General features: G+C 46.2%; 1 protein-coding gene across 1 annotated transcript; it reads left to right on the top strand.

Moving 5' to 3' along the window:
- Nucleotides 1–21,239: 21,239 nt before the first annotated feature.
- Nucleotides 21,240–25,574, top strand: TMEM17 (transmembrane protein 17). The gene is made up of 4 exons (XM_066180345.1): nt 21,240–21,387; nt 22,482–22,585; nt 22,807–22,920; nt 23,320–25,574. The coding sequence occupies exons 1-4, from the start codon at nt 21,240–21,242 to the stop codon at nt 23,608–23,610; spliced, it is 657 nt and encodes a 218-aa protein (XP_066036442.1). The 3' UTR covers nt 23,611–25,574.
- The last annotated feature ends 277 nt before the right edge of the window (nt 25,575–25,851 follow it).

Raw genomic sequence — 25,851 nt, 5'->3', positions numbered from 1 at the left:
TCTCCTCTCCTCTCCTCTCCTCTCCTCTCCTCTCCTCTCCTCTCCTCTCCTCTCCTCTCCTCTCCTCTCCTCTCCTCTCCTCTCCTCTCCTCTCCTCTCCTCTCCTCTCCTCTCCTCTCCTCTCCTCTCCTCTCCTCTCCTCTCCTCTCCTCTCCTCTCCTCTCCTCTCCTCTCCTCTCCTCTCCTCTCCTCTCCTCTCCTCTCCTCTCCTCTCCTCTCCTCTCCTCTCCTCTCCTCTCCTCTCCTCTCCTCTCCTCTCCTCTCCTCTCCTCATCCCAGCCTCACAAGTGCAATGCTGAGTCTGTTTTAAATGACTCGTTGATGTTTGCACACAAATGCCAGATGCTTTCTTTTTAAATAAATAAACAAGCAAACAGAAACCTCAAACACCCTCTGAGAGATGGAACATTTTTTATTCCTACAGTGAAGACCGCAAGTGGTGAAGGACAGTGGACGAAGGTTCCTCAAAATCCTACTTTACAAGCATTCCTGCCTTCCTCAGCCCTTCTTCCCCTGCCACACAGGGTGGGGACTTTGGGGAAGGATGGACATTATTTTCTCCTACAGCACTGAGGAGGAGAGGATTTTGGAGGACAAGAGCTGAACACAGCTGACAGGAACGAACATAGCTCAACGGGAAATGAATCCCTGTGGTTTCCCAGTCCTCAACTTTGCTACAGCTCCCATGCTGTTCATACCATGAAAATGGCAGTGTTACACAAGAGATAAACAGAGGGGGCTCAGAAATGGGCAATGACAGAGCTGGGAGGCAAAAAACTCAGACTGAAAATTGTAGGGAAGGAGATGCTGGTGGGAATTGGTGTCTCTCTGTTTGCCCCACAAGTTTTACTCCCATGTGCCAGCTGTGAGGGAAATGCCCACTGCTCTGAGGACACACAGGATCCTTCTTGCAGGATCTGTTCCCACACACTGAACTAAACCCACATCAGCAATTGCTCTAAAATTTTCAATAAAGAAAAGGGAAACGTGTATTCCTTTCATGTCATGGGCAATGGGACTGGCTACTGAAGGCAAGAGGGATTCAGGTGAGTGTTCCATGAGATGTGACTGGAATATATTTCCTCTGAAGTGCTATCATCAGAGCAGTAATGTATTCCCTCTTTTTTTTTTTCCCCCTAAGACTGGGAAAGCACATTTGAGTGTCTGCCACAAGACTGTCAGGATCAGCATTTCAAGTGGCAATTCAGCCTTTATCAACATTCAACAGCATTGTAAGTCAGGAATAATTAATGTTACATTAACATAGAGTTATCAGGAAAGGTAAGACTAAGTGTTCAACATCAGATCCATTTAGTATTTCCTGCAATGATGCTATCAGCAGGAAGTATTTACCATAAATGTGGCCTTCAGGGGGATGTTCCAGGGGAGCCAGGAGCAGTCCAGGTGTGCCACCCCTGTACCTGCCACCTCCCAGCTCTTCAGTGACTCCTCAGAGCATCACCCTGCAAAGATGACTCCTGTGTCAAAGCAAAAAGAAGTTATTTCAGAAAAAAAACCCCAAAAATAGTTTGTTGTGATATCTCCAAGATGAAGATAGGGTTAAACCAAGATAGATAGATCATACACACAGTCCATAGAGAAATGGCAGAGGAGAGTCATGGAATGGTAGATACAGAGCCACATTTTTGTATTTATGCAGATATTTATATGTGAAAGGATACGTAAAATCATACTCATACATCCACCCAGGACAACAAGGAAGTAAATACATTGTGGCTCTTACAGAAACTGTTTCTCAACTTTTCAGTGGATACATCCCACCACAATATACACACATATATATGTATTTATATAAAAAGACATAATTCGATATAAATCTGGTCCAAGGTTTTTTCTTGTAACAGAGGAAGACAGTTAATTGCCTTAACATCAGGAAAAGATGTCTTTCAGGACAGTCAAGGGCCCTGATTCCTGCATTTCCGCTCCCTCCATCTCCAGGGCTATTCCAGTCCAGCCAAAAGGAAAGGAAGCCTGGATGAGGGCTTTGGCCAAGGAGGGCTGCGGTAAATGTTTAGTGGCATTTTCAAACATGCCAAAGCTGCTGCCTTTCACTGAGCGGGCAGGCTGGAAAGTCTCTGTAGTTACTTAAGGCTCACTTGTAACAGCATGGGGACATGTGACAGATTGCCTGGAGCCAGAATCCCACTGAATTTCAGTGGAACTGGGACACCTGGGTCCAGGAAATTCCAGCAAACCCCTGCAGCACCAAGCACTCATTGTGATGCTGGAGCATCTGTCCTGGGCTCTACCCTTGCCCCAGCCTGGTTGGTCCCACTGAACCACAGAGATTCAAGTGAATTCAGAGAATGGTTTGGGTTGGAAGGTTCCTCAAAGCTCACCTTTAACCCCCTCCCCTGGGCAGGGACACCTCCCACTAAAGCCCCAGTCCATCTGGCCTTGAACTCTTGCAGGGATGGGGCATCCACAGCTTCTCTGGGCAACCTGTTCCACCCTCTGAGTAAGGAATTTCTCCCCAGTACCTGACCTAACCCTGCGCTCTGCCAGTTTAAAGCCATTCTCTCCTATCACCACAAGCCCTTGTCCCTCTCCAGCTCTCTTTCCCCAGCTGCCACAGCCGCTCCACAACAGGGGTACAAAGAGCAGGGAGCAAGGAACACGTAGCAAACCTTTGCTCTGCAAGATAAGCCCCAAACCCCAGATCCTGCACAGAGCTGATGTCAGCAGCAGGCAGGGAAGGAGGTGAGGGATCAAGACTGACTCAGGAGAGAAGACACCCCTGACTAAAACCCTCCAGCAGTGCTGAGGGCATCTACAACAGTCTGCTTGCTGTGTCTGGGGTTTTACATGCATCAAACACGTCCTGAACAACACACCAGATCCTTCTTTAAGGCAGAGAAGAGCTTTTCCCGTGAGTAAAATAATGTTAACAACCTGCTGCTTGGAATTATGTCTGGATAGGCACGCCACACTGCCTCTTTCTGGCGCCTGCAGAGGAGTTGGATGGCCCCAGAGACATTTCTGTGTGACATTGTCTCCTCAGGGCAGGGATGGGAGCAAGGCGAGCCAGCCTGCTGCAGCCTAGGATGCCACATTCCCACTGAATCCCAGTCCCACAACTTCTCAGTCAGTGCCACGCTTGTTTGACTGCGGACAGAGCAAATGCTATAGAAAAATGTAAATATTTTTATGGCCTGGCTTGCTTAAAAGCCTGTCTTAAGGGGAAAGGAATGCTGTGCACACACACAGCAGCACAAATTTAATGGAAGGCAGAAGCCAGAGGTATTCTGTAACCCAGAGATAGAGTGTTTTGCATTGCTAAAGGGTGATCACCACAAAGACAGCATGAAAGTTGAGATAACACAATTAATAATGAACTCTCCAACACAAAGCACTGTCACCATCACCATGACCTGACTCTCCTCATGGACAGAACACAGAGCTGTTCGCTCATCTCCTCCTGCTCTTGAGAAACAGGCCAAGTGCCCAGGTCTCTCTGTGCTGCTGCAGAGTTTTGGTGGTGACAGAGCTCCTTTGGAGGTGAGCAGGGCAAGGACAAAGGGCAGTAATAACAACAACAACAAAAAATTTCATGAAATAAGGTCAATAACGGTCCTGAGCAGAGCCTGTGACCACTGAGAGTTTCCAGGAACTGCAGGTTACACCTCTCCCAGCACAATTTTTAACAAAGAAATTCCATCCCAGTGGGAAAGCGCAGCCCCCAGTTGAGAGATACCAAGGAGAATCACTGCTTGCTGTCAACACAGCAAGATCTTGCATCCCTCCAGCAGAAACACCACCAGCAGTAGCTGATAAAAACATCCAAGGCAGCCCAGACCTGCCTCACCCTGCTCTGGCTTTAAATGAGACGTTCACATCAGCTCGGAAAGCTGGAATTTAATTACAATTTAATGCTGCACCTCCTTGTCTTTTCAGGTGTTCCCAGCACACCTCTGGCAAGGGGAATTCACCCATTTCAACTCCCATGGATACATCAGGAGCACTGTACGCTGGGATCAGCCTCAGTGAGGCCAAGAAAGCCACACAAAGTTTTGGAAGAGAGCCCAGACATAACAGCAAATAAGAGGTGAGAGAGGTAAGCCCTGGCAGAATCCTAATGCACTTAATTTCTTTATTTCATGATATCTTTTCGTATCATCAGTGCTTACCAAGTTCAAGTTTAACCCGGGGGGAAAAGGGAAGACTTAGGAGGATGGATTAAAGCCCATCTAAAATATTAAAGCCCTTTTTACAGCTAAACATTACAACTATTTCAAATTGTTCCCTCAAACATAAATACTACAATTACGTTAAATGTAAGGCTATTTCTCCCTCGGTCTTGCCTGCATCCTTGAAAAATAAAAAATCAAGTAGAGAGAATTTAGGTGGGCCAGGATGAAAGCACAAAAATCTTGAGGTCCGTGACGGCTTAATTTAAATGACAGAGTGCAGGGTCTCCGGCCACAGGGTGACAGCAGCCCAGCTGCCTTCTCAACTCCCCATCTGTCAGGACACCCAGCCCTAGGGTCCAAAAATGCCACTGGAGCAGATCCTCAGGACATTTTGCCGTTGACTCTGGGTCTCAGAGTGATTTGTTGCTCCCTGACAAACAGCCCCATCCCTCAAAGCTGGGAGACAGCCCCTCTGACCCCTCCACCCACACCCTGCCCTGCCTCAAGGCACCCTGAAGCTGATCCTTTTTCCCCTTCACTTCCATCGGCAGCCTCTTTGCTCACCGAGCAGGGATCGGAATTTTTTTTCTGGCTCCTGGGCGCTCCTCCCAAGCCTCTGAATCAAGAAAAGGCTTCCAAGAGCTGCATGCAGCTGCAGCCATCAGCCAGCAAGCTGCCAGGCTCATGGTGATGGTGGTGCGCAGCTGGGGGCTCTTCCTTTGGGACTCTCCTGTGGCCTCACTCCCCTTTTCTTGCCCTTTCTGGCTTCAGCGACGGCCGCGAGTGAACAACGCACCCTGTGTGCACCTTCCCCTACTCTGTGCACAGGCTTGTAAAACGCTTTTAAAATGTGATTTACGGGGGTTCTGTTTGGGGCTGAAATTGGTCCCCCGAGGAGCTGAGCAAGGGCGAAGTGGCTGGAGGTGTTTGTGGGAGCTCACAGGGGGGTTGTTGAAGGCTCGCTGGCACTGCTGCAGCCTCTGAGAAGTGATAACCGCTCCTGCCTGAGCTGCCATGAGCCCCAGCAAAGCATCCCCACTTCCACAGGTGACATTTTTTGAGGATAAGAAATGTTTAGACTTGGTCGAAAGCAGAAGGAACCTGAAGGCACTGCAGCATTTGAGCCAAATCTATGTTTGACCTCTTCCTCCCCCAAAAAATATTCCTAGAAACACAGAAGGAGTAAACAATGGCATCTTGATTAAACTGAATCACACGGAAAAACAGCACCTGATGATTGTGTAATAGAAGTATTTTCCAAAATAGAATTCTCATGAAAAATAACATGTTATTTTGAAGCATTAGGCAGCCCAGTTTGTTAGCACTTTAGGCCCCTAAGCTCCAAGCGCTCAAGTAACTCCATTAGACAAAGTATCCAAAGTCCAGCTCCTTACCCAACGTCAATAAAGTTTCAATTGGAAAAGATAACATAAAACTTCCTGTGCTAGACAAGGCTGCTGGAGGCAATTAAAGCAGCAGGGGAAGGAGGCAGTTCTGCACTCTGACCGGCAGATGCAGCGTGTTCAAGCCTCCTTCACAGCAGCTCACGTTCAGAAAGGGAACGCCGCTATGCCTCGATTTTATAGACATTATTATATATTATATTAGGAGATGATGTAATCTCGACTTCGAGCGCTGACAAAACGCACTTCAGGACTCTTTAAGGACTTCTTGCTACGGTGGAAGCGTGGGGAGATGTTTCAGAGCTCTCCAGAAAGCTTGGCTGAGATGATTTCCAAACAGGTTGAAGTAATGCATAAGGTTTTTTTCCCCTTCACAGGGCTCATTTAGCTTTTTTTTTTTCTTTGTCATAAAGGTTTTCCTTTAGTTCAGCCATTGCAGCTGTCTCTCACATGAACCTCCTGAAGCAACTTTTGGGGTTTTTTTTTCCCCAATACCAGTTCCTGGAAACCACAAAGCTGTGAGGGAGTCCACAGCTTTCAAAAAAAAACCAAAAAACCCCAAAACACAAACACTTCTCTTGGCATTTTGATTACCAATACTGCCACTGCATTCCACGTGCAAAAAGAGGTTTCTGAGAACGTGAAGACTTTTGAATAAAACACTATGGCTCAGCAGACTTACATTTTCTAGCCACACTTGAAAACAACCCATGCAACCTTATTTCCCTGAAAATTACGGGAACACATTTACTTTGGCATTTCTTCTCCTCCTGCTTCTCTCTGCTCCACACCCAAATGCCAACATCAGAATTTACAACCTTTGCAGAACAAGTGTTTCCCAGTGTTTTGCTGCTCCCTTAAATGAGCTTTTCAACCATGCATGGGCCTAAATACACCCTGACGGCTTTACAAAAGGATAGGGAAAAAACTTTTCTTTCTCTCATCTCCACATACACATTTTTGGCTTAAAGCAGCCAAGAGCTTGAACGAGAAATGATGGCACATGAAACGATGAAAATAATGATATCAACTAACCTCAGGAGCAGAGAGAGGTAAAGACAGAGGGGGTGTGTGCATGTTTTTGTGCACAGGCAGTGTTACAGTGAACAATTCCATTGCGGGAGTAAAGTGGTGTCCGAGGCAGGGTCACCTGGGCAAACACTATCTGCCCTCCCTGCACATTTACAGCAGAGCTTCACATCCCAAACTCTGTGCCATTTTTCCCAAACCTGACCATTCAGTGCTCAACAGGGGTGTCATCTACTGAATAAAATGTTTTTTAAACGGATTCAACTTTCCCTGTAACACCTAGAATGCTTTTTAGGGGGATGCAGGGTTCTAGTCAGAGCTGCGGACTGACAGCACTGAGATTTAATGGAGAATTTTTAACAGGGGATGAGAAAGTGATATGAAGCCCTTTGCTCCCAGGGAAAAAGAGACCTCTGTTTCCTGAGGTGAAGATGATTTTGGAGATAGAGGAAGAGAACCTTTGCTTTATACTAGAAGAGACATCTTTAAACAGTACCCTAAAGAAGCTGATAAGCCCTTGAGTGCAGCTAGGGGAAAAGCTGCTAAATGGGAGGGATTTCACAGTTTGCAGAGGTTTTATTTCTATTATTTTCATTTTGCCCGGTGTCGAGGTGGCTGTCCCCTCTCAGGAGCTGATGGCCTGTGCCCCCGCATGGTCCCCTCAGCCTGGCCACCCCTGTTGGCACAGCACACAGAGGAGGGACAGCAGGCAGCACTTGCACTCCAGGCTCTGCCTTGGTTGCCAGTTTATTAATGGATGAAATTCAGAGTGATAATCTCAACCCACAAAGCCACTGCTCCGGGGTCAATCAGCTCTGCAGCTGCTTTGACCCGGATGCCCCAGAGCTCGGAAAACATTTGCCTGCCCCTGCCACAGATTTCCTGGGAGCAGGAGAATAAGCTCCTTTGCCCTCAGCCTTGACTTCAGCTGAACTGGATTGCCTTTCGAGAGCCCTGGAAGAGCTGGCTCATCTCCAACCACCACTGAAATCAGCAGTCCCACTTCTTTCTTCCCCATGAATTTTGAGTCATGCCCCAAGGTGGCCTTTCACTTTCCCTTTGCCACAACATCCCATTCCTCACTAAGGCATTCCAGGTAGGAGTTCAGCTGGGCTGGAGCAGGCTGTGCTGCTGCTGGGCCGGCAGGGAACAACAGTCCCTAGACATTAACATGACGACACGGGGAAACGTATGGCACCAATTAAGACAGGATCAACAATTATGCAGAACACAGTTGAGTGGATTAATTTGTTGCCTGGAGTAAAGGCTGCCAGTACCAAGCTGGCTGTCAAGAGACAGGCTTTCATCTTGCCTGCTGCCTAGTGCCAAATGTTATGAAGCCCACGTGCACTGAGGATGATCACTGGGTTTCTTTTTCCACCAGCACTCCTGGAGCAAGGAGGGCACAACCAATGTCTCTACTTGCTGACTTCTTTCTTCTTTGTAAGGAAAAAAAAAAAACCCAAACCAAAACCAAGCTCACACTTTAAAAGAAGTCCCCAAATGACCATTTTTCCCAAAAGACTAAAGTGAGAACTACAAAGTAACTGGGATAGTTCATTTCTTGCTCAGAAAGGTTTTCTTTTGCAGAGGGGCTGTGATGTGATAACTCATTTGTCAAACACACTTTTCCCCAGTTCTCTAAGCAGAGAGATGAAAAATGGTTAAATCATCTGCGGGACTTTTTTTTTCCCCAGCTTGCTATTTTTACACTGACCAGAAGGATACTGACACCCTCTCTGTCTCTTTCTTCCCAAGATCCAAGATTACCTCTAGCAAGTTGTGACTAAGTTCTCCTGCCTTGCCAAATACTGTAAGAACAAGCAGCTGATTTTTTTCCTGAAAAACCTTATGTCTGCAACATGCTACCTAGCTCTGTGGCTGTCAAGAGTATTAAACAGCAAAGAAAAAAAACCTAGGACTTGTAAATAATCACTTACTGCATTAATAAGCAGCAGCACTGCAATTTGTGCTAAAGCTCTGCACCAGCTGTGCTTTGTCCCAAAATCATATTTAAACAAACAAACAAACAATTGCTTATGCTTGTTCCTACAATAGGAAGGATATTCAGCTACTCTCCATAAACTCTGCTGTTGCTTGCAGTGCGTCTGCTCCCACATCAGGATCCCATTTGCCCATATTTAGCCTTGTTGAACTACAGCATGCCTACCTGAGATATAAATTACCTTGAGGCTTGGAGTGACGCCTCCCCAAGTCAGGAAACTATTCCTAACTCTGCACTCCTTAATTCCATGCAGGCAGAAGTGCCCTGCCCACTTCCAACACAGCTCATGCTGGTGACAGTTGTTGATGGAGAAATTCAGTTTTAATCCAACATTCCCAGTAAACACATTGTTCTGGGAGCAGCAGAGCCATGAAATCTGTTCTTTTTCAGACTGTTTATATCCTGTGTGCCTCAGTCCCTGAGACATTTATAGCGTATTTGCAGCTTGGCAACATTCCCATCACAAAACCTTCCAGAGCCTTTCTATTATCTACTTCCAACACCTCCACTGAACTCCAATGTATTTCTGGGTGCTTTGCCCCATTTTTCTAACTTAGTGCTCATTTTTCTTCGTTTCAAGAGCTGTGTGTCCAGGATTTCTCTCTTCAGGGATTTGCACAGCTCCAACATTCTCCAAACAAACAAACAAACAAAAAGATAAAAATCTCAAAAAGGGACTTAGTGAAAAGTTATTTCTGCAGCCAGCAATCCTCCTGTGCTGCCAGGCACACCATCATGCTTGGAAACACCAGCCTGGATCTGTGCTGGATGGTTGATATCCCCTTCCATGGCCAGGAGACGGGGGGGGGAAAATGTATTCCCTCATCTTTTTCCTCCTGCTAGCAACTTCAGTAGAAACATTTCCTCCTAAACATCTTTTCACTACCACCTTTTTCCTTTTCCACCGTTTTCTTTCACTTTGATTACATTTGAGCTCTCACAACAGGAAACGTTTTCAGAAATGTCAAGATAATTAAACATCCGCAAAACAATAAGAAATATGAGAGGAAAAATAATGGCAAGACTTAGCTTAGGGGAGAAAAACAGTGAATTTGAAGTCCCAAAATATCTACAGATCTCCTCCCTTTAAAGAAATTCCTAATTTTTTATATGAAAAAGTACTTCTGAATACACGGAGATGGGCATCTTCTGAACGAGAAGTCAGGTTTCAGTTTCTGCAGGGGAGTTTAAAAAAGGACAGCTCATTATAATGAAGGTTACTCATCAGCATCACACGATCAGTGATTAAGAGGAGCATGATCCCATGCAGGCTGCTTCCCCAAGTCAGGGCAGAAGGGAGCTTCAGGTGGCCTCGGATGGTGGATGAAGATACAGGACAGAGCACGCTGTGACAGCAAGGGCACTGCTAAAACGCTCATGAGCTCCCCACCCTCCCACAAGGAAGGAGAGGGTAGAGCCCACGTGGAGTTTGACTTCTGCAGGGATGGGAATAAGAGACAGCAAAACAATCTGACCCAGCCTGCTTTGAAAGAAATGACTCGGCCATTCAAACCCATTGAAATATTGAACGTCGTTTATGCGTGGAAGGAACTCGACAATTAAAAAGTTTTCTTCACGAGGACTGGGAAGTGGGAGCTCGAAAACAAAGTTTGTGAAGCTCCTCACGGGCACCTTCTGAGACATTTCATCCTGGTGTGCACCTGCAGCTCCCATATCCAAAGGGAAGCCACCTCTCCATCCCCAAGTTCCCGAGCAGCGAGTCCGGGCTGGATCCCGAGCACAGCTCACTCCTCGTCCTCTCCCTCGGGGAGCACTCCCAGCCTCAGAGCGCACTTCACCAGCCAAAAAATCTGCAAATCCATGGCGCTCTCTAGTGTTTTGGGGAGAAACTCGAGCATCCCAAGGCACTGACATCGTTCCACAGAGCGTGGGGACAAACATCCAGGCAGAGGGGATGCCCAAGGGCTGCCGTTCATTCGGATCAGTTTGCCAAGGTTCAGGTTCCTTCGGGATGGACTGCACCTTCTGCTGGATGCTGCTCCACCTGCAGAGCCTCAGCTAGGCAAAACCAGGGTTTTAAGGCACATTCCTGATGGACAGAGCTATTCCAGGAAAGTTTCTGAGCTGTCCCAGAGACAAAGACAGGCACAGGGCAGGCTGAGGGCTCCTCTGGGACCTGCAGGTGCCATCAGCCATGAAGAACAGCAGCCTCCATGGAAACACCAGCCTTTCCCTGATGTCTCACCTCTCCCCATCACTGCTGCATGGGGGAGGAGACGAGGACAAAGCACATTTGTAGCTGTGGAAGGCAGGCACAATCCAAAAACGCAACTGCTCTGATCTGCCATTGAACAGCTTGCTGGTCCCTTTGTAAATGGTTTTCCACTCTGATACCACGTCTCCCTTTCTCCTGAGCTTCTCTGAGGCTGACAATTCATGACAGAAATACAGCACATCCCACAGCCTCACAGCCTCAGGTCCAGCTGTGTTTGCCAAGTGACAAGATCGATGTGGCAATTTGCTGCAGAACATACGAGATTCCCTCTCCTCTCCCTCTTTTTCTCTCTCTCTCCTCTAATATACATTTCAAATTAAATCAGCATCCAAAGGGAGGAGTGCCCAGGAGAACAGATTTCCTCTCCTGGTGATGGGGGGAACACACTCTCACCGTGTAATTGATTTGATGTGTGCCACGTTTCAGTGGGATAAAATCATAAAATCAGCCCCTGGACTCGCGGCATTCCAGCATCTCCAGCCTAAGCTCCTTGCTCCTGCCGTGCCGGGAGTCCAGCGAAGACACTGAGGAGTTTTGACACGGAGATAAATGCTCTTATCTTCAGCTCCCAACGTGGCTTCTTTGAATAAACGCTCTCGACAGTTTGCACCGTTCCAGCTGCTCTTCAGCAAGGGACAGCAATAGGGGGAAGCTCTTTAAACCCGACTTATTTCAGCAAACTCCTCTGCTGGGAGAATAAGCCGGGCTTGCCATCAAACCAGAGCACTTTCAGTGGCACACATCATCACGATTCACAGGGAACAAATTAGGGCCCCCTCCAGGCAGCACATTTAAGCACCTGAAAAAACCCCTCGGTTTACATTTGGCTGTTGCTTTGTGGGCTCAGCAAGTCCCAGAGATTCATCTCCAGAACTTCACATACAACTGCAATACCCCAGCAAAACTGCATTCAAACTGTGCTGGGCCACCGAGAAACCACCTCATTTTACACTCAGAGTGGGAGAAGCTGAATTTTAAAGTCTCTCTTACCAGAAGAAAACTCGGTCCTTCAAGTCCCTCACCTCTTGCTGTAGCACACCGCCGGAAGGTGGGAGTGGAAATCCTGCTCTGTGCTTCCTCTCCGCTCTCGCTGCAAGGCTGCCTACAGACCACAAACCTGATCATTAAGCCACGACTCAGCTGCAGCTCACTGATTTCAATGGATTCAGGATTTCTCTCTCTGCTTCTCCACACGGGGATCAAATAAATATTCTCCTGCTAGAAAAGCGCCACACGTCTGCCTGAGCTCAATGGGGTCTTTACAGTCAAGGCACAGAAAAGTTGCCATAATTTCCAATGGTGTGGCAGAGGGTGATTTCCAGGGCCAAAACAATATTTCAGGCACTGTAAATCCAGTTCATCTGTCTTTAATAGATGGAATGGACTTTGACAAAAGGAAAAATGAGAAACATATAGAAAAGAAAAAATCCAGGACAATAAATTGCCAGAAGAAATATTTTTTAAAATGCCTGAAATATATCAGGAGGGAGAAACAGTAGATGAACCAAGCAAGCAAATAGGGAGGTTACAACCAAGCCAAACTGTGTCTTTGCAATCAGTATTCACACTGAAGGGGTTAGAAAAAGGCAGAAGAAAAATAACTATTATGTAGGTCACTGTCTATGCTGAGACATCACCTGACATGCAGGAATAAAGTAATAAAAGCAGCACTGGAAAAAAAAATAAAAATCCAGATGTCCTGTGGAATTGAATCAGCCAGACTGACAGCAGCTTTCGAAATGCACTGGCCAACAAAGCAAAGGAGGTCCTGAACAGAATATGGAATTCATCTTCACACAGCTGCTACTGCAGAGGGACCCAAGAAGGCCAGGATCATTGTGGGATGAGCCTAACAGTTCTAAAATGCCCATCCTAAGAAAAAACATCTGAGAAGAGACATGGAGCTTGAAATGAAAACCCCTCAGGCTAACTGCAGTTGTAGTTTTTTTGTTGTTTTTTTTTTCTTGTAAGTCAGTGAAGTTACTCTGAATTTTTAGTGGAGGAATCCAGTTTTGGTACTGGCCAGGGCATTCTGGAAGAGTCTTAGAACTCTGGCAATGAAACCTTCACCTGCACAAAACATAAAGCCTCCATCTATATCCAGTTCCTAGGGTGTAACAGAGAAGAGTTTCAGAGCTGTCTAAAACAAACAATATTTTTGAATATTACCTGCTAAAATTACCAGAGAGGAAATAAACTCTGGGGGGCTTTTTTGGGCTGAGTTGAAAAGCCACCTAGGCTGTGTGTGCACTTACATTTCAGGATGAAGTTTCCAATTCCTCCCCTCTTTACCACACAAAATGCCAATCACAAAGGAATCCTGTGCGTGGATGACACAGGATTGCACGCTAACCACGAAAATTACCACCACAGGAGCAAGCACCCTGTGGATCCACGAGGCACATTAGTGTCTGAAATGAAGAAGAATAGACACAAACATCATCCACAGCTGGTGCTCAAAGGCTCATTCTGTATAAATCACAACCTCTCACTGAGGAAAGCTCAGTGACATACTCAAAAAGCAAAATGAGAAGCGTGTTGCAGATGACAATTGAAAGAAGCCAGCCAAATACCTGACTCCCACCAACCAAACTTTCCTTGCTCTCAGCAGGATCAGGATTTTAGCTCAGAACAAACAATTGCTCCTAATTTGGCTTGAGTATGACAGAGATGTGTTAAGGCATCTTCTGAGAGATATCTGAGAAAAAAAGACATAGATACCTTACAGATGTTAGATATAGATGTATCAGACTTGAGCAGCTGGATCACTTGCCATTTTCCATATGCTGGGGGAGTATTTGGCAGTGAAATGGAGTATTGCAGTTTCCAGATTAATGTGAAATTAATCAGCCCAAATATCAGCCAACACTTGCAAATCAAATAGCATTTAAATCTGGTGAAAGTCATGACTGAAAATTCAGAGGCAGGCAGAAAAGGATTTTTTTAAAATACTATTTCTCTGAAGTATTTGAGTCTAGAAAGACACACACAGGCAAAAAGGGACAAAGACCAAGTTAAAGAAATCTGATGAAAAACTCTACTCCAGCTAAAGTCTACATCTCACCATCTCATTAACGTCAAAGCAATATGAGCTGAGGCTCACAGGGAGCAGGCTGAGTGAAGCCTTTGCTAATTGTCATCGTTATCCTTTCTGCAGCATTCCCACATGAAAAGTTATTTTTCAGCCTAGACTCAGCAGAGCTCTTTAAGCACATGCTGAACCCAGTCAGATCAAGACTGGACACTGAAATAAGTTCTCGTTCCATCAGGCCTTTATGAAGCTCACTGCAGAAGTGACCTAGTGAAGCTGTATGGCTTGTTTCACACGTGAGGTTAAAGCTCTTCCTTATCCAAAAAAACCCCCAAACCATGTATTTAATCCACTCCAGCAGAGTGCCTGGTGCTGTCAGCACCCTGACTGCTCACAGGACTGAAGACAGGCCCACACTGCTTGTCTACTCTTAGCAGAACCAAGGAATTACAGCTTTTTACCCATTGCACTGAAAACTTCTCTGACAGATAAGCTGGCCTTCTAAAGCTCACTTTTACTGGGCACTGGTCCTTCTCTCTGCTCTGAAAGACACAGAATAAAACCAAAACTGCTCTAAGATTTTTACCAGTGGAGTTCACTATGGAATAGTAAAAGAACATTGAGATCAGAATGGAAATAACAGAAGGACGGGTTTTTTTTTTTTTCCAGCTGACTGGCTCCACCCTTTGCCAGAACGAGATTTTGGGACATAATGGCTGGAATAAAGTGCTGTCAGTGCAGGCTCTGAGGCCACCCACTGCTGCCACAAGGCACTTTGAAGACACCTTTGTGCTCCTCTAACCTGATTTCACACTGGGGCAATTCATGAGCTCCTCTGTGCCATGTGGGATGCAGGAATAACTCATCACCTTCTGCCAGGACACACCAACAAGAAGGGACTGTCCAGGAATTTTTTTCAGTGGCTCTTACACGAGGATTTCTTGAGGCAAGGCTGAACACCATGGAAATCCCAGCAGCTTTCAGGCTAATTTGCAAACTCAAGCAGCTAACCCAGATGTGATGTTAAAGGCTCTCCGTGTCTGACAAGTGAGGCTTTATTATAAACAGTCTTCATGAGGACTGCTTGAATTCACTCCCAGGGTTCTTTGGTCTCACAGTTTTGTAGGAAAAAAAAATCATGTCCTTTCTATTATAACACTCAGAAATCCACTTTCAGCACAGGAGCAAATACTGACTTATGCTGTCTCAAGTAGGTGCTTGCCTTTTTATACACAAATTCACCTGCAGTGACTTTAAAAGCAGTAACAAGGCTCCCAGGGAACGCTATATATGCACATGATACATGCCAGTGCATTTTAGGAAAGTGATACAGATTTTTGGAGATTAGAGGATAATAAAATGAAGAGAAATAACTCCTCATCTGAGTCTTCAAAGGAAAAGACTACTGAGGAAAAAAAGAATATGGATAGACTCCCGCCCCATAGTAATTCCCTTCCATTCTGCATTTGGCATCAAGTTCTTTCTGATTTTATTTACTCAGGCATATTTTCCCTCAGGGGGAATTCATTACAGTGAGAACACTGCCCATGATTTCATAATACGTATTTACGGCGTTAATCACACTCACATCTCTCAAGGCATCTGTTGCTCTGCTTTGGTAAATTCCAAATTATCCCTGCAGGACAAGAGTGCCAATCCTGAGCCCTCCTGCAGTGGGTTGCCACGTTTCCATATCCAAGGAAAGGAGATGTTCTTCAGGTGTGATCAGCACAGGCTGCCTGGTACCACGGCGGGCAATTTGTAATGTACAACGGAACTCCTCTGGTGCATCCATCTCCTGAATCTTCTCCTCTGTGTGCCTGCTAGATTTCCTCACAAGGGAAGTAAGTTTCTCTCCTTACTGTGAGAAACATCCACCATCAGTCCACTTTAATTCCATTTTAATTACTTCTTGCTGGCCACAGTGGCAAACTGACCACACTGAAACACGAAGCTGAAGCTTTTAGCCCCGGTCTTCCCTCGCCACTAAACTGCTGCAACTCAGTAATGCTACCCAGGCAAAAACCTGGCTCCTACTGAGCTAATTCAAATTAAAGAGGTAAGAAACCACAGCACAGCAGCACTTCTCATAAGTTTGTTTGTTTGTTTTTTTTTTCCCACAGGTATCTCTGTTTGTCCATCCAGCATGTATAAACTTGCCCCCTGATGTGGATGCTGCACTTCGGAAACAACACTCGGCCTGCACAGTGAGCTCAGGGCATTTCTAATTCGAGCTGCTGCTGCAGTAGCAGCATCGTGTGTTTTAAAACACTGTTGCAATAAATCCTGCAGCTGCAGATTCAGTATTTCACGAAGGCAGGCGTGACCTTGTAAGACAGAGTTTGAGGGGGAAATTTGCTCTTAATTGAGTTCTGTAATAAAGCATTTCAGGGAGAAAGAAGACAAGCCGGCAAGCTGGATTTGATCCTTCAGGCCTGTCCTCCACTATGAACAGCAATAATTCAGCCTGCAGGAAAGGAATTCCTTGATTCTAAGCAACATCTTTATAGTAAGAATTCCTCTAGACTGTCTCCAGTCTTAAGCACCACTTTAAAGATTCTGGTACCATGAGGAACTCCATCTACAGAAGAAACACAGAAATGTTACATTTCAAACAGAGCAGCTGGGGAATTCAAAATGATCATTTGTACTATAGGGACTCTGTACTATTTGTACTGCAGGGACCTGTCAGCAGTGTGCAGCAGCAAAATCAATCCTGCCTTTGCACAGCTGATACAGATTGGAGGGAGATGTTTAAATACCATCTTTGGATTCTGCAATGAAGAGGGAAAGCACTGGAACTGCCAGGGTCCACGTCCCAGGAAAGCTTTTCTGCAAGAGTTACACAGAGTGCAGGTGAAGGAGGAGCTCAGAGCCACAGAGCAACATCTGGAAGAGCTTACATCTCTGTGAAGAATCAAATTTTAAAATCTTTGTGCACCTTGAGTTAGCAAAACAGTGAGACTCTACCAGAAACCAGCAGAGAAGGGCAGACATTGAGCAAGCACACTGCTCCTTCCCTGGAACAGCTTTCTGGGGGAACCCATCAGGAGGGAAAAGGTGAAGCCTCTCCAACCAGTTTGGATTGTACAAAGTAATACTTAATTAAAATTAAATTGCTTAGTTAAAATTACTGCATGAAAGATCAGCTTTGCCTATCCATGCAAAGATGAGACCAAGGCTGAAGTCCCATCAAGGATCTTCAGTGAGAACCTGGCTCAAAATCCATCCACTCTCAGTAACCTTCTGTTGTACCATGAAAACCTTGAACACTTTTGCAACACAAACAGGGAAACTTGTTTAATTGGCACGGCAGCTTTCAGACTTTCCCAGCATGCTTGACAAAACTAGGAATCAACAAAATAAAACAAGCCAGGGAGTGGCTCTAACTAAATGCCAATTACAGCAAGAAGAAATTCAATCTGCAGCAGCAAGTCACAGCCCTTTTTTCTTCTTCTTCCTCTTCTTCTTCCTTCTTTCTTCCTTCTTTTTTATTCCCTGCTGGCTTTATGCTTAAGACTAAAATAGCCAATATATATTTAATGCACAGAATCCCTGCAGTGGTATGTGCTTGATAATACTTGACACCAAGGGCGTGGGCGAAGTCTCATCAGCAACAATAATTGTTTACTAGCCACAAATATCCCATAGGTGTGAATGAAATGAAAACCTGCACATGTGACACAGAATAAAAAAAAAACAACAACAACAACAAAACAGTGTCCTGGGGTATCACAAGGCAGAAGCACAACTGTGAAATCACTCTGGCAGACAGTGGCACAGCTAATAACATGATCCTTTCAATCACACACATTGGAGCCTTCGTGGCATCTGTAATTTGTTAAAACTCCCAGTCTGCCACTTCATTCTGAGGACACGAGGAGGAAGCCAGCCTGTACCCTGCCTGCACATCCCTTGGCTCGGCAGCATTTTTCACATCTTTTCCAGCCTTTTAGCTAAAATACCAGGCAGGTATTAGGGAGCCAGCAAGGAGGAGAGTAATTTCTGCTGCTCACACACATCAGGGAAAACAGCTTTTGTGAGATTCCACACCAACACCTTTCAGCAACTGTGATCCAGGTGCAAAGGTAAACCACTGGAACCACTGAAATGAACCCCGCATTGCTGGAATGCCAATTGTGCAAAACTGCTGATATTCCATTTCCATAGATCCACTGCATCTGGTGTTTATGGCTCAGTGTTGCTGCCAGAGAGCCCCAGGAGCTTTGGTCTGGGAGCCAGGCCAGTGTCTACCAAGTTACTGGGACCGCTGTGGATACACAAAGATCCAATATTTCTCTGATTTAAAGCTTTCAGGCAGATTTTTCAGAGGCTTTTGTTTTATTTATAGCCAGCACGTGTGGAGAGAAATAAAGCAGTCCTTTAAAATGCTGTGCCACTGCGAGCCTGTTTCTCCCAGTTTCGTATTTCAGTATCTTATGTTGAAGCAGAGAGAACTGGAAATCTGGTTATTTCTACATAAACATCCCTTTGTGGACAGACGGAGGTTCAGGAAGGGAATGCCTCTCCATTAAGAAGGGAAAAAGCCAGGTTTTTTGTCACAAAAAGGTGACACTATTTATGCAGATGATCATTGTCTCTGTTCCAGCCACGTAACATTTAAGGATTTTTTTCTGATTTTTGCCCTTCTGCTACAGAAAGCTCTGATGTGTCAATGGAGATGCCCCAGCTACTCTGATCCTTCAGGTTTTAAGGTTTTCTTCCGCTGGAAGGGATGCTCACCATCCCTCCCTACAGAAAATCAAAAGAATTCTGATCATTAAACTGTTGAAAGATAAAAATTTAAAAATAGGAGGCTGTAGTCTAACAAAAATCAAACAGAATTAGTAAAAACAAAGAGTTTCTCTTCAGGGAATATTTGAAGTGTCTGCTCAGACAAAAATATTAAACGAAACTGTGCACAACTTCATTTTGTGGGGACATGCAGGATGCTGGGCCATCTGTCGAAAATGGAAGGCTGCCAAATATCACAGAAATCACACCTTGAGTCTGGAGGCTGAGCCTACATGGCAAATCCATACATTTCTTGTGGTGTCTGCATGCCATCAGATCAGCCTTTCCTTTCCCTGCTCCTCAGTTTTACACTTTCCTGGCTGCTGAGCTGGATTGCTTCAGTTCTTACAAGGGCAGGACTTTTACACACCACCAACTTATACCACGAAAAAAGCCTCGAGACTTCCATGAATATCTGACTTAATCAAAACTCTGCCGTGCTTTTAATTCATACTTTAAATTCATATTTTTAATTCGTATGTGTCTAAGTAGCCGAGAGTATGGGATGAGTTTCCCTAACTTGAAGGGCAGTTAATGAGGTCAGGACCAAGGCAACGACAATAAACCAAAATTCCTGGCAATCTCACTGAAAAGTCTCATCCAGATTCCTCCTCCTGCCCCTGTCTATAGCAGAGAACGTTATGAAGATATTGCCTAAACAGTGCAAAAGTCACCATTCCAGTTGTTGAGCCCAAAAGGAAATCATTTCCAGCACCTACTGGCAACTGGCAAGATAACTGATACAGACTGCACTTTTTAAAGTTCAGAAACCCATCCAACATTAATGCTGGCTTTCATAAAGTTTCCTCAAATATATAAAAAAAATGATCCATATACTCTTCTATAATTTCAGTTGTTTTCTTAAGGCAGATCCCTGCTGGCATACCCATGTTTGGAGAAGCCCTTGAGAAAATCTCTGCTGTCAATACCACACCATTCATCATTTCCAAAAGCCAAATGGATTTCTCAGAACTCCTGCCTGTTCAGCCATCTTTCTCTGTAGTCCTCCCAGCGGGATAGAATGAAATTAAATTTAAACTAGGAGGCTTTAAATTATTTAGTTGGAGATAATTGAGTTTGGAAAGCCATCCTGGAGCAGGATCACCCCGGGAAGAAGCTGGACACGGTTTGAGGTGGGGGAGCAGGAGAAGTGAGCTGGCATGCCTGGCCCAGGGAAGATGTCCCTGCCCATGGCAGGGGGGCTTGGAACTCTGTGCTCTTTAGGCTCCCTTCCCACCCGAATCATCCTATAATTCACATTAAAATTTCTCACAGTAAAAGGCTCTCCTTCATTCTGGTTGCGCAGAAAAAAATTTCCCGCACGCCTAAGGATGGCATCTTTTTTTTTTTTTTTTTCTAGAAGGAATCAGGCCCTAAGGTGATTGAAATATATATTTTCCAAATAAAAGAAGCACAAGAAGAAGCTGGGTTTACATTATTAACTTATTGTGATTCTACGAAACCTCCAGTAAGGGACAGAGCTTTCTTGGTTAGAACGGCTGTGCTGGTCTCAGCACAGCTTTTAACTTCAGAGCAGCGCACAGAGATTTCCTTGAGGAAAAGGTATTCCCTGGCTCGGTTACACCTGCATCCCTCGTCAAACGAGTCATTCACATTCACTTGAAGTGGCAGCACGGAATGCTCACCATTGTTTCACTGCCCCCTCGCTCTGTGGCCGTCACCGAGGACCATCCTTCTCCCGGGGTTTACCTAGATGGAAACAGAGCGGGGTTACAGCAGCTTTCCTCGGGGCAACATCCCGGTTACCTTCTCAGAAAACCACACCCTCCCAGGTGTGGAATATATAAATATATAAATATATAAATAAAAATCCTTTTTTCTGACTCTGAGTGACCCGAAACGAAGCAAAGCGATAGCGGGTCTGAGGGCAGCCCCTGCCACCGGGACACCGCTGCCTCCAGTGCCGCGCCCCGCCGGCCTCGGGCTCCATCCCCGGGGCGGAGACTCCGCTTCCCCCGCCCCACACGGGGCATCGCTCCCGCCCCACACCCGGCATCGCTCCCGCCCCACACGGGGCATCGCTCCCTCCCCACTCCCGGCGTCGCTCCCGCCCCACTCCCGGCATCGCTCCCGCCCCACACGGGGCATCGCTCCCGCCCCACACGGGGCATCGCTCCCTCCCCACTCCCGGCATCGCTCCCGCCCCACACGGGGCATCGCTCCCGCCCCACACCCGGCATCGCTCCCGCCCCACACCCGGCATCGCTCCCGCCCCACACGGGGCATCGCTCCCGCCCCACTCCCGGCATCGCTCCCGCCCCACACGGGGCGTCGCTCCCGCCCCACACCCGGCATCGCTCCCTCCCCACACGCGGCGTCGCTCCCGCCCCACACGGGGCATCGCTCCCGCCCCACACGGGGCATCGCTCCCTCCCCACTCCCGGCGTCGCTCCCGCCCCACACGGGGCATCGCTCCCGCCCCACTCCCGGCGTCGCTCCCGCCCCACACGGGGCATCGCTCCCTCCCCACTCCCGGCGTCGCTCCCGCCCCACACGGGGCTCCCCCCGGCCCCATGCCGGCTCCTCTCCGCGGCGGGCCCCAGCGCGCCTGCGCGGCGCGGCCGCGGCCATGGCGCGGGCCGAGGGGCCGCCGACGCTGCCCGAGCCCCTGAGGCGGCGGCTCGTCTCCTTCAGCAGCTCCGTGTTCAGCGACAGCGCCCGCACCGCGCTCGGCGATGAGCCCCCAGCCCCCCCGGGCTTCCCGGGATACCGCGCAGGTACAGCGCGGGGCCGGGAGAGGCCGGCGCTTTGTCTTTATTCGGCTTTTTTCTTCCTTGAGCCTGCCTGCGGTGGGGAGCGGTGGCTGCGCGCCCGTCGTGTCGCCGGCGGAACTTGCGCGCCCTTTGCGAGGCGGGAGTAGCCGTGGAAATAGCAGCCCACACAGAAAGGCCGTGTTGGTTTCAGCCGATAAATTAATCGGTCAAATTAATCCAAAAGACGTTCTTGTTTCAAGACGGGAGTTCCCCACTTCCTTTGTGCGGTGACGCTGCTGACGCTTGGTTGGTCTTCATTTCATTTACTAAACACTTCACAAATAACTTCTGTCTTTAGTCTTCTTTTTCTGCGGCTCCCTGTTTGGAGGATACTCCTATGTTAGTATCCAATCCGCCGAAACCAATTGCAAATTACTGGACGTCAGGGTTTCAAAAATTAAGTTTTACACGTGCATGTATCTCGGTGAGTTGCCGTAGCAACTGCCCAGTGCAATACTGTCTGGCTTTTCCATTAATTTTAGCAATCCCAGCAAATAAGCACTGATTTAATTTAGAGTTGGAAAAATTAATTAGAATTGGCTTATATTGCTTAAATATTCATCCAAACTGAGCTTAGAACTTGCACAGAATTTATAAATAGCAGTGCCATACCCTAACATACCTAAACATTGAGATCACAACTGAAATTAGAACTCCTGGCTTTTCTGGTTTTAAGTAATTTTTTCCTTAAATCTGACCTTGTAGGTCTGTTATAAAATTGTAAGCGTAGAATGCGCTGCGCACGTGTTGGAGTTCTTTTCTCCACGCTGCGTTGTGTGAATGCATTTTGCTCTCTACGGACTTGAAAGGATGAGCTTTAGTTTGACACGTGTCTGAAATTACTATCTCTTAAGAATCAGACAAATTGCTGGCTTCCATCCAAGCGTCTGCTTAAATAAGAGGTTGAAAATGAAGAGTGGGCCATGCCAGCCTGCTCTCTAGCAGCTCTCTTGAGCTGACCTCGCTCGGAGATGGTGGAGTGAGCTAAAAGCCACCAGGTAACCAACAGTAATCATATTTACAGCAGGCATGATGAAATCTTCTTTCTCTCTGTGCAGATTGTGAAATCCTTTCCAGTTTGCCACTGCAGATGTCCCTCTATTTCAATGTTTATTTCTTCCCGTTCTGGTGGCTCGTCACAGTTGCCATCCTCTACCTGAAGGTGAGAGGGAGCAAAGTGCTGGGTTGTGAAATGCACATTACGTCAAACACGTCCTGGTGTGGGATACAGCGCGCTGGAGTTAGAGGTTTTTACATTGGTTTGGGAATTCGTGGAAACTGGAGGCTCAGGAGTGTTTGAACGGCACTGCTGACAGTAGCACAGAGTATCTTCATTTAATCAGACAGCACGGCAGAAACTTTTCCTTTCCTCTTCCCCTCCAGTACGCAGCCCTGTCGGATTATTACAAGTTCATCCTGGTCACCATCATGATCCTGGTCTCTCTGACAGAGCTCATTCGGCTCTACCTGGGATATGTGGGCAATCTCCTGGAGAAAGTAAGTTACCAGACGGACATGGTGATTTCTGCAAGAATTTCTCCTTCTGGGGGTTGAACATTAGCTGGCAGGCATTTTATTTCAGAGATTTAAGTTGAAGAGACGGTTGTTTCTTTTCAGCTGCACTCTGCATCTTCTGTTCCCTTGGCATTGGCTTCCACTTAATTTTGTGAATTCCAAGTAGGTTTCCCTCAGAAGAGAGCTCTAAGATTGTTTTGTCAGAAAATATAAATACACTTAAAAACACAGGATATGAAAATATGAAGCCACCTAACTTTGCCTTTCCGCATTATGCGCTGGCTTTTGAAAAATCAATAAGGAATGTGTTTTCTTCAGAAGATTTTGGATTTTTTCCTCCCAGCTGTCAGGTTTTTAAAAGCCGATGTCTCCCTGTTCTAGGTGCCTGAGCTGGCTGGGTTTTGGCTCCTGACTCTCCTCCCGCAGCTGCCTGTCATTCTCTTCTTGCTCTTTAACGAAGGGCTGCAAATCCACGCCCTGGAGCGAGCCTTCCACATCATCTTCGCCGCCTTCCTCTCCTTCCAAGTGGTGGCGGCCTTTTTCACCCTGAGGAGGATGGTGAACACTCTGGCCTCTCGGTTCCGTCTGACGGAGTTCCACCGCCTGGAGGAGCAGCGGCCCGGGCCGGGTGTTCCCGGCCTGGCCACAGGGAGCAGCTCCCGGGGCTGGTAGGGCTCCGGTGCCCGTCGGAGATCCCGTCCCGAGGGGCTTCAGGAGGGGACAGAGCCCGGCACAATGTTGCCACGCTTCTGTCGCCCTTTTGTTGGGTCCTTCTTTGCCTTCTTGCCTCAGAGCTATTAAAAAAATAGATCTTGCTGGAGGTGACGAACCTCAGAGGCTGGAGCTCCTTTCCGCAAGGAAAATCAAAGCCAGTTCCATAAGGGACTTGAGTGGACTGTTTGTGGACTCCTACTGAAAAAAACCTCGGGACTTCCACAAATATCGGACTTAATCAAAACTCTGCCATGCTTTTAGTTCATGCTTTTAATTCCTATGTGTCTCAGTAGTTGAGAGCATGGGATGAGTTTCCCTACCTTGAAGAGTGGTTAATGAGGTCAGGACCAAGGCAACAAGAGTAAACCAAAATTCCTGGCAATCTCACTGAAAAATCTCATCCAGATTCCTCACCTTGCCCCTGTCTATAGCACAAACACCATTGGAGAGTTTTGTGTGTTACAAAGTTGTGCCAGTTTTAAAAACACAAGCCTTTTTTTCCTCACTGTTTGCACAAAATTTCCTTTGTTTACCATAAATCTTTTCTACACTTTTTTTTTTTGTGTTGGTACCAGTTTTGTCTGTTGTCTTCCAGATACGTTGCACATATTTAATGCCTGAGGGAAAAAAAAAAAACCAACCCAAACAAAAGCCCCAAGAGATCCTGAGGCTCAAAAAGAAGTTACTGAACAAAGGCTACACTTTGAGATGTGGTCTTCCAGGTAATTCCAGCATTTAGAAATTCCTTGCTGCTATATTAGTCACGTAATTTCAAAGGTATTCATCCCACAAAACTCTTAATGCTCATCTCCTTTGGCTTAGCTCCAGCTCTAGCTATCAAGTCAGCGTGGTGTGATTTTCCCAGACAGAACAGTAACAAAATTATAGCCATTAAAAAAATAGCTTTACATCACTCAAAGGCAGAACTTTTTTTTTCCCAAGCCAAGGCAAATACCAAGGTTCTCTCATTCCTGTTATGTGGATTAAATTCTAACTTCTGCAGTTTTGGAAATGGCTAAAAGTTCACTTTTTCCGTCAAGAAGTGAGGGAGATCAAACGATAAAATGAATTTTTCATCTGAATCCTTTGAGTCCTTTGAGCAGGGCAAGAATTGTCAGTTTTGAAAGCTGGCACAAGCCTGCAAACAGCTCAAAGGATTGGAAGGAAGATGAGTCTAACATGAAAAAGGCACATCATGCTTAAAGCTGCTGAATATTTAATGTTTACAGAACCCCAAGTGAGAAAAAACGCATTAACTTTTGTTTTTACCAAAATGGTTAATTTTCCTTTCAATCCATGAGCGAATGGGACAAGGAATTACACTAAGTTTGCTTCTTCAGTTAATTATTATAAAACATAAATTATTATTAAAGAGCACACACCCCTTTGTTTTTAAGCAAACTACCTTCTTGGATTGCCTTTTGCACAGAAAGAGGGGATCTCTCCAAGAGTGTCTTTTCACAGTTAATATAAAACATTTAGAGCCCTGTAATCAGAGCCTGAGAGGGAGACAGGTTTAAGCAGAAGTTACATCATTTCAAAAATACTTTTCCAGCATTAACAAATCCTTATCAAAACATTTTTAACTGATGCAAGGGGGAATTTTGGACGTATTTTTAATGTCAGCCACAGTCCCACTACTGGAGAATGCTAAAAACAGGGCTGAAGGAAGGTTTTTAACAGTGAATACATGAAATACAACTTGAAGCTGAAAAAAGTCAACCATGCACCAGTGCTGGCTGCAAGGAACTGGGCTCCAGGCTAAATCCATAACTCAAAATCCTTGCTTTTAGTGGTGAAGAAGTGATGCATTTGGAAGATGAAATTGCCATGCAAGACAACCGTCTAGAGCCAAAGACACACAGATCTTTGGGGATGGGGAGGAGGAGAGGGAAATAGAATGAAGAAAAACACTGGTAGAAGTGGAGCTGTCTGGAAATGCTAAAGGTAGAAACCAGCCCAGGAGGTAAATCTTCAACATATTTGATAAACACAAGATCTCCACCTGCACTCTGCTCAGGCTTCCTAACAGATCTGCTAGTCTGTTTCTAATTTTGTAATTACCGGTTTTAATTTCACAATGAAGCTTCCCTTCAGTTTCCAAATTTCCCAAGAACTGGTGAGACATCGAACAAGCAGAAAAAAAAAAATGCACAAGTAGAAATGAGAATTTAAGATTCAGCAGGGCGAGTATTTGGG

Source organism: Chamaea fasciata, unplaced genomic scaffold (genome assembly GCF_029207755.1).
Source record: "Chamaea fasciata isolate MVZ Bird 193981 ecotype frontalis unplaced genomic scaffold, bChaFas1.0.hap1 SCAF_3, whole genome shotgun sequence".
NCBI lineage: Eukaryota > Metazoa > Chordata > Aves > Passeriformes > Sylviidae > Chamaea > Chamaea fasciata.
This window is presented reverse-complemented; position numbering and strand designations above follow the sequence as displayed.

Coding starts and splice junctions, on each gene's coding strand:
- TMEM17 (XM_066180345.1), top strand. CDS start 21,240: ATGGCGCGGGCCGAGGGGCCGCCGACGCTGCCCGAGCCCCTGAGGCGG. Junction 22,586..22,806: donor TTGCCATCCTCTACCTGAAG/GTGAGAGGGAGC, acceptor CTTCCCCTCCAG/TACGCAGCCCTGTCGGATTA. Junction 22,921..23,319: donor TGGGCAATCTCCTGGAGAAA/GTAAGTTACCAG, acceptor TCCCTGTTCTAG/GTGCCTGAGCTGGCTGGGTT.